Source organism: Sinocyclocheilus anshuiensis, unplaced genomic scaffold (genome assembly GCF_001515605.1).
Source record: "Sinocyclocheilus anshuiensis isolate Anshui unplaced genomic scaffold, SAMN03320099.WGS_v1.1 scaffold464, whole genome shotgun sequence".
NCBI classification, from domain to species: Eukaryota; Metazoa; Chordata; class Actinopteri; order Cypriniformes; family Cyprinidae; genus Sinocyclocheilus; species Sinocyclocheilus anshuiensis.
The window spans coordinates 832,708-841,851 of record NW_015555731.1 but is presented as its reverse complement, the minus strand read 5'-3'; the positions used below and the strand labels follow the sequence as shown (position 1 = coordinate 841,851).

General features: G+C 34.5%; 1 protein-coding gene across 4 annotated transcripts in view; it reads left to right on the top strand.

The window, feature by feature from the left end:
* Nucleotides 1-9,144, top strand: part of pkn1b (protein kinase N1b) — a 33,290-nt gene that overhangs the window by 20,487 nt on the left and 3,659 nt on the right. For 2 of the 4 annotated variants that reach the window (XM_016466308.1, XM_016466305.1), the window contains exons 7-18: nucleotides 1,112-1,297; nucleotides 2,090-2,199; nucleotides 2,303-2,446; nucleotides 3,007-3,082; nucleotides 3,391-3,520; nucleotides 3,602-3,686; nucleotides 4,697-4,791; nucleotides 5,002-5,074; nucleotides 6,806-6,897; nucleotides 7,140-7,316; nucleotides 7,677-7,739; nucleotides 7,831-7,907. In XM_016466308.1, the coding sequence (XP_016321794.1) occupies nucleotides 1,112-1,297; nucleotides 2,090-2,199; nucleotides 2,303-2,446; nucleotides 3,007-3,082; nucleotides 3,391-3,520; nucleotides 3,602-3,686; nucleotides 4,697-4,791; nucleotides 5,002-5,074; nucleotides 6,806-6,897; nucleotides 7,140-7,316; nucleotides 7,677-7,739; nucleotides 7,831-7,907 (1,308 nt within the window). The remainder of the gene's footprint in view (nucleotides 1-1,111; nucleotides 1,298-2,089; nucleotides 2,200-2,302; nucleotides 2,447-3,006; nucleotides 3,083-3,390; nucleotides 3,521-3,601; nucleotides 3,687-4,696; nucleotides 4,792-5,001; nucleotides 5,075-6,805; nucleotides 6,898-7,139; nucleotides 7,317-7,676; nucleotides 7,740-7,830; nucleotides 7,908-9,144) is intronic. The other 2 variants (XM_016466306.1, XM_016466307.1) reach the window with 2 other exon arrangements.

Sequence of the window (9,144 nt, the reverse complement as noted above, 5' to 3'; positions counted from 1 at the left end):
CTGCCAAGTAAATTACACTGTCAAGGTCCAGAAAAGTATGAAATACATCATCAGAATAGTCCATCTGCCATCAGTGGTTCAACCTGAATTTAATGAAGCGACGAGAACCGTTTCGTCTCCTCTACGTCAACGTAGCGCCATTTTGGAGAATATCCTCTAGACGCAAATAGCGTACGTTGTTCTGTGTCAGCTGCGCCACAAGGATACGTTTTCTACACTTTGATTTGAACGAAAACAACGTCTCCTTGTACGCTATTTGCGTCCAGCGGATATTCTCCAAAATATCTTAAATTGTGTTCCGAAGACGAACGAAGCTTTTACGGGTTTGGAACGACATGCGGGTAAGTGATTAATGACAACATTTCATTTTGGGGTGGAGTAACCCTTTAACCCTAATTCTAATACAGTAATGTGAAAATCTCAGTTGATTACGATATTAGGATATTGTAAACATCAAAAGAAAGAAAAAAAATTGTTTGCTTTAAAAACTATATAAAAACAAATCTACACAAAGTTTACTTTATGATAGTAAAGGAGTAATTCATTCATGACTGCAGTGGTAAAAACACTGATAATATATTATAAAATATTATTACAAAATATTATAAATTATATTATTAATAGAAATTAATAAAATATTAAACCATTATTATATATTTAATTAGCTTTTTATTTATATTATTTAATTAAACACATTTTACTCAATTGTAATTACTGTAATGTGAAAAATTCACTGTTTCATGACTGCAGTGGCAAAAAAAAAAAATAGCTATAATAAAACAGACTATAATACTGATGAACACATGAAAGTATTTATACTTAATGGTAGGATTATAATTATTCGTAATGGTAAAAAATGAATGTAATGGGGATAAAATTTCACAATGCAAAAAAAATGGGCTCCTAATGGCCCTAAAATAGGCTTCTTGTTTTGTTTTGTGTTTTTAAATGCAATATTACATTTTTGTTTCTTTTTTTTTTATTTTGGGTGAAATATGATTGTGTTTTTATTTCACATGTTTTAGAGTCATCACCTAAAAAACTGTAATGTAAATGCCATGTCGAATGCGGCGTCCTCATGCTGACCGTGTGATGTGCCTGTCCCGCTCAGGGACACTGCAGGTGCGTCTGCTGGGGTGTGTGGGCTTGTTGGAGGTCGTCCCGGGCCGCAGTCGCGCGTCTCCAGTGGTATTGCCTCACTTCAGTCCCGGAGACGGCCGACCCTTCAAACTCACTCTGAGCAGCAGAAACAGCAGCTTCAGCCTGAAGATTCCCAGCAAGAGCGAAGAGCTGTCCTGTGAGTGTCCTGTTTAATTCTCTACGGACAGATGCAGTTCCAGTGTTTGTTTGTTTTTTTTTAAAGAAATTAATACTTCTATTAACCAAGGATGCATTCAATTAATCAAAAGTGACAGTAAAGGCATTTATAATGTTACAATAGATTTCTATTTCACATAAATGCTGTTCTTTTGAATTTTCATTCAACTATGAATCCTGAAAAATAAAATGTCACAGCTTCCACAAAAATATTCAACTGTTTTCAATCAGAAATGTTTCTTGAGCAGCAAATCAGCATATTAGAATGATTTCTGAAGGATCATGTGACGCTGAAGACTGGAGTAATGATGCTGAAAATTCAGCTTTGATCACATTTGAACATATATTCACACAGAAAAAAGTTATTTTAAGTTGTAATATTATTTCACTGTTTTACTGTATTTTTTTGATCAAATTAATGCAGCCTTCTTGAGCAGAAGAGATTTCTTTTAAAAAAACAACAACTAATTATTCCAAAAGTTTGAGATGTGGGCGGTCATATGTTAATAAGCTCTCAGATGTGACATCTAAATATTAATATTTATAAAGCGAAGTAATATTTGCAGTTTTTATTTTAATACATCTTCTGAATTTACTAGTTTAAAGTTTTGAAATTCAGTGCGTCACTTAGCCTCAAACTCATGTCCAAAGTGCACAAAAAGATGATTATTTTTCCATAAGCCTTTTAAAGTATTGTAAGTAGAGTGTTTTGTTGATGGATGTATTTAGCGACAGTAAGTGACCGTCTGGTGTGTTTTTCGCATGTGTTTAGCGGAGATGAGCGCCGTGTTGAAGCTGGAGAACTGTGTGGTGGGACAGACGTGCTGGAGGAGTGTTGGTGAACAGACGTGGGATCAGACCTTCACTCTGGAGCTGGAGAGAGTGAGTAACACACACACACACACACACACACACACACACACACACATACACACACACACACTCTCAGTACACGCTCAGATATTCAGCTGATGCACTGGTTCAGTCCAGAGAGATGGAGATCGCGGTGTACTGGAGGGACTATCGCTCGCTCTGCGCGCTCAAGTACCTGAAGCTGGAGGACTTTCTGGACAATCAGAGACACCGAATACAGCTGGAGCTCGAACCGCAGGGACTGCTGCTCGCAGAGGTACAAATACACACAAACGGGGCAAACATGGTCGAAACATCTGTACTAAATGCAATTTGCATGAGTTTTAGGCTGTTTGGTGGTGTTTACCTCAAAACAATGACAAAAGTACTAGTAGTGATGCACCGAAATGCATTTTTTAATAAAACACTGAAATCAAAGTTAAAGTTTTCATTAAGCTGAGAACCAAAACTGAAAATAATGTTTATTTAATAATCAATTAATTAATAAAATTTTTGAATGCAAAAAAATATTCTAATGAAACATAATTGTGATTGATTTAAAAATGCTATTTAAAAATAATTCCTGGTTTGCTGTGCTTGTTTTTAGGGCTATAAAATTATATAAATAAAACATAAATAATGAAAATAGCATTGTTAATGAGTATTTATTTTATATTACAACTGAAAAATTACAATACTATTATTTATTATTACATATTACATATTAATTTCTTTATTTCCATTTTTTCAATGTATTTTTGCACTTAAAGCTTCTTATATTGGCCTCATGCTTTACTAGAATGAAACATGGTTTGTATTTACGCATGTCTGTTACAGGTGATGTTCTTCAACCCTGTGATAGAGCGAGGTCCACGACTACAGCGGCAGAGGAAGGTGTTTTCCAAACAGCAGGGTAAATCACATTCACTGCCTGTTAGCAGTGCATGCTGGGAAAAAAAACACTGCACACAAAAGATGAATCCTATGCTGAATGCATTGGTAGCAGTAAAGGATGTACTTTGAAAATCAGTATGAAGTTTTATATGGATGTATATGCTGCAAGAATCTAGATATACATTATGTAAAATGTACTTGAAAATTATAAAAACTTCATCTATTCATCTATATAGCTCATCTATTTTAGTCTCCAAAAACCTTTCTAAATAGCATGAGCATATATTCAATTATATTAAGTTAGTTATTGTATGCTTGTTTGCTCAGGTAAAGCGTTCCTGCGCGCCAAACAGATGAACGTGGACATGGCGACGTGGGTTCGTCTGCTGAAGAATGCCATTCCCATGAGCTCCTCCACACACAGCTACACACATCACAGCAACACACACAACAGCAGGTACTGTAACACACCGCAAACACACGCCTGATCACCTGACATTGATCCCGACCTCTGTCATGAACTTCACACTTTCCTCAGCAGTGAGATTTCCATCCAGAAGATCCAGCTGGACGGCGACTCTCCTCCATCTGTGACGAGGAAAGACACGCAGACGTCAAACACGGTAAACCTGAGAGACTTTATTTCATGTATTAATTACTTTATCTTCTGTCTTTTGAGTGTTGCAGCACCATATAAATTAATAACATTTTACAAACTTCGTAACGGCACTGATTTTTATTTATTTATTTACTTACTTACAGGCAGTTGTTTAAAACATTTAATTGTATTTATTTTCACTTAAATGCAAACAAACGTATTTAATATAGAATTTGATATTTTATAACTATATTTTATAATTTGTCTTTTACTGTAAGTGTAGCTGCACCAAAGGAATAAATAAAATCAGTGCTGTTATGAAGTTTACAGTGTTGTTAAATAATTTATTTACAGGCAGTTATTTAAACCATTTTTTTTTTCTATTTTAAAATGCAAACACATTTCTTTTTTATATATAATTTGATATTTTATCTTCTGTCTGTTGCGGCACCATAGAAATGAATAACAATAACGAATTTCTTTAATATATAATTTGATATTTTACAATTTGTCTTTCAAGTGTAGCAGCATCATAGAAATTAATAACATTTGTAAACTTGATAACGACACTGATTTGATTTATTTACTTACAGGCAGTTGTTTAAACGATTTGATTTGAATTTATTTTATTTTAAAATGTCAACTTTTGACATTTTACCTTTTGTCTTTTAAATGTAGCAGCACCATGGAAATGAATAACATTGCAACCCTCATAACAGCACTGATTTTGTTTATTTATTTTATAAATTTATAATTTACAGTGAATTAAAACTCTTTCTCGGATGTAATTGCGATGTGTTTTATTGGCATGAACTGTACATTTGTATTGCCAAAGCATTTGCAGCTAAGCTGTGGACAATGAGAGAAAAGTAAAAGTAACACCAGCAATATATTAGCAATTAAAGTCAAATAATATGTGCAAAATAAAGGAAATTAGATAATGTAAGCTAAGCTAATAACAATAAATGAATATAACAAAAAGGAAATTATTAATTATTAATAATTTGTTAATAATATTAATAATCTGTTTCTCAGGTGGACATTACCCCAGTGTCTGAGCCGGTCTCTCTTCCTGATCCCGCTCCTCCGGAGAGGGCTGTCAGGACCAGTTCCCATAACTCCCAGCGCAGGTACACATCCCACCAGCACACAATATGTTTTCCAGAGAGGGCCAAGACACGGCATGAAACAAACACACACACATTCACACGTACATGATGCCTGCGATGTTGTTTCTGACCTCACACCAGCTCTTTCCTTTCAGTTTAATTACATCCGGCCTCTCTCTCTCTCTCTCTCTCTCTCTGTGTGTGTGTGTGTGTGTGTGTGTGTGTGTGCAGGCCGTCCAAAAGCTCTCTGTGTCTTCAGGATTTCCAAATGATCGCAGTGTTGGGCCGAGGACATTTTGGCAAGGTAACTGGAACATATTCAGTGGCAAAACTATTAGCAAAGCAGCTAGTCAGACAGAATCAACACAGACGCTTCACAAATTCACAAATTCCTACACATCCACCAACACTTAGTTAAATTTTTCCTGTGCTTGCTTTAAATATTCTGCCTAATTTGATTATGCTTTCAGCTACGAGTGTGGCATTCTGCATTTAACATATTTTACCACAATTTTTACACTTTCTGACTAGTTGACGGTTTTTCTGGACAAACTGACTAGTAGGGACGTAACAATTCTCTCAACTCACGATTCGATTATCTCGCGATTTTTTTTAACAAAATGAAATTGAAGACATTATACAGTGAAAGAGAAGGTGTCCTTTTATTAGGCTATTGCTGCACGTTTCTTTGTGAAATTGAAATATAACAAAAATAAATTGAAATTTTAAAACAAACCCCAAATCAAATAAGCAAGTTACACAAATAAAATAAATATCCTAATATGAACAAACTAAGGTTTTGTCTGTGCTCTTTCCATTTTAAATTAGAGGCAACCATTGCATTTTAATCATGATCCAAACAAAGATGCAGCATACATGCAGCATGAGTAGTTTTTAATCTAAATTAGACTGTATAATTTTGAAATTTGAAGGAAAAACAGAATGGTCTGACTTTAGTTTTGTGAAACTATACTACATAAACATATCTGAACGAAACCGCAGACGAGCTGAATGAGACGCAGATGCACTCTCTGCCAGCAGGTGGCGCTTATGAATAGCAATGATCATGTTTCCTGGGTTACCGCTGTAAACAAAGCAGAGCTGCACTTATGAACACTACTTTAATTTGCATCGTTCAGAAGCAAGATGAAAAGAAAATACCATCTAAACTTTTCTAAAGACAGTCAGTTCCCCTCAGAGATACATTCATATAAACTACTACTCCAATTGTATCGCGATTTGTTTGGCATCTCAACCGATTTGAATCATCACATATTTGAATCGATTTTCAACTGGCTCGCGGTTAATCGTTACATCCCTACCGACTAGTAAAAATTAGCAAGCAGTGTTATTCATATACTTCAGTAGTGTTTTTGATAATATATTAATTTTTTATTTTTAGATTTTTCAGCTTTCTTTTTCATTTAAAGATTTAGTAATTTTAAGTTTTCAGCATTTTTATTAGGTCTTATTTCAGTTTTAGAAATGTTAGTCCTTCAACTTTTTTGAGTTTTGTTTCAGTTAGTAATATTTTTATATATTTTTTTTATTTCAGTAAAAAAAATTGTTTTTTAATAGTTTTGTTACTGCTTGCATTTTGTTCTTTTCCTTACTGGACACATTTTTCTGTAAAAATTAAGGAAAAATGTTTCTTGCAAGCAGTGTTATTTTAGTATTATTTATACAATAATATTATTGTATTTTTGTTAATATTTTAAATTTTATTTTGAGAATATATATATATATATATTTTTTTTTTATTTTTTATTTTTTATTTTTTTTCAGTTCCCTGTCTAATTAAAATTTAGATTTTAGTATTTTATATAGTTTTACAAATTACTACACTGCTAGCAAGTCCTACACAAAACTAATAAAAAAAGTGGTTTTGCTTCTCAAATTTTGCATTGCATTAACAACAAAAGCAATGAGAGAATTTTTTTTATCATCACTATTTAAGACACTATTTTTTGCAAAGAGCCAGGTGTGAATGAAGATTCAAGTGTCTGTTAAGCATGATATATGTGTGTGTTTCCAGGTGCTGCTGTCCGAATACAAACGCTCAGGGAAGGTGTATGCCATCAAAGCGCTGAAGAAAGGGGACATTGTGGCACGAGACGAGGTGGAAAGGTGAAGAACTTAATTTAATTTTAGCGTGAGATAAAAATAGCTTTTTTAACACTGTTTGTGCACTTTTCTGCTTGCTTGATATTTTTATTGTTTCCTAGTAAAAATAATGTGCAAATATTTCGTTTCTTGCATTAAGCATAAATATAACTAGCACAAAGTGATTTTTTTGCTTAAAATGCAAAAGTATACATTACAGGCTGTCCGTTTAGTGTTCAGGCTTAACTCTCTCCACTCTCTTCCAGTTTGATGTGCGAGAAGCGAATCTTCGAGACGGTGAACAGCGCACGGCATCCGTTCCTGGTCAACCTGTTTGCGTGTTTTCAGACGCCAGAACATGTGTGTTTTGTCATGGAGTACACGGCCGGCGGAGACCTGATGATGCACATACACGCGGACGTCTTCTCTGAAACACGCTCTGTGTAAGTGTGATTATCTCACCTGGTTAACATGCAACACTAGTAATCGTTACTGTACATCACAGGTAAATTGGGTAAAATTTTCAACTAATGAATAAATGAATGTAAAAGATTCCACCATATTTCCCAGTTGACTAAGTTATGCTTAAATATTACACTTCCAAAAAATATATCTAAAGAATTTATGATGTTATGAAAAGCTAAACAGCTCTCAAAATTGACCATTGCATGAAAAGCTTCTTTTTTATCCTGTAGTGCACTTTGGATGTTTTTTTCCTGTATTCACGTGTATATAAAGTGTTTTACTGTATTCTTCATATATATATATATATATGTGTGTGTTTGTTTGTGTGTGTGATGCAGGTTTTATTCTGCATGTGTGGTTTTGGGGCTTCAGTTTCTTCATGATAATAAGATTGTGTATCGGTGAGTAAACACACAAATACAGCTGTTTTCATGAACTTGAGTTAGTAAAAGTTATAGTTAATTCTTGCATCTGTGGCTGTGTGTTTGTCAGAGATCTGAAGCTGGATAACCTGCTGCTGGATACTGAAGGTTATGTGAAGATTGCAGACTTTGGTCTTTGTAAAGAGGGTGAGTCACAGACTGTACCTTCCGTAATGATATTGATGGAACTGATGGAGAAAGAACATGGTTTGTTCACTGCTAAATCAGAGTGAATGACCGGATGTGCTGCTAACTGCATACAATTTTTAATAACTTTACCATTCAGGCTTTAAGGTCGGTATGATTTTTTAAATGTTTTTGAAAGAAGTCTCTTATGCTCACAAAAGCTGCATTTATTTGACAAAAAAAAAACAGTAAACACAGTAATATTGTGAAATATTATTACAATTTGAAAAGTTTTCAAGTTTTCTATGTGAATATGTTAAAATGTATTGGCAAAAATCCTGTGATGCAAAGCTAAATTTTCAGCATCATTACTCCAGTCTTTAATGTCACATGATCCTTCAGAAATCATTCTAATATGCTGATTTGCTGCTCAAGAAACATTTCTGATTATTTGATGTTGAAAACAGTTGTGCTGCTTCATATTTTTGTGGATATTGTGATGCATTTAATTTTTCAGGATTCTTTGTTGAATAGAAAGTTTAAAACTAATGGTCAGATATAAAAACAGTTATTTTGAATTTTAGTACAATTTTGTGAGACAAAAGAGGCTAAAAATCGCCAGTTTATTTAAAATAAAACTTAATTTATCACACTAAGAATGGAAGGTCATGTCAAATGCACTGCATTGTATATGTAACAGAGGCCAGCTGTTAAGAGCTGTGCAGGTAAACCTCACTCCCCTGATCTCAAGAGGCGCATTAGCAACTGATGCTAGAGGCTGCGCTCCTTAGTGTGTTTATTTGCACGCCCGACTCCCATGCCAGAAATGCTAGTTCAAATTCTGCTCGGAGGGGGTTGAGTAGAATTGGAGGGGGTACATTGGTGCCGTGACCCGGATGGGAATGAGTTTTAGGGGGGATGAGTATAACGGAGGCCAACTGTCGTGTCCGGTGTAGACACGGTGTAACCCTAGAGCAGTCCTTCTCAAAGTCCGGACCCGTTGTGAATTCACTCCGGACCCGCCTCCATTTCGTATTTCAAGAACACTAATTATTTCCTACTTTGATAAACGCATGTTAAACTTGTAAATCATATGTTTAGTTTTTAAATGTATTTTTGGAGATGGTCCGAAATGAAAGCAAAGGCGAGATATTGAAACTTTTCCTTCATGACATCCAGTCATGTGACATTTGACATAATCGGACGACATTTCACCGCTAATATGAGTAATTTTTTATTTATTTATTTATTTTTGTTA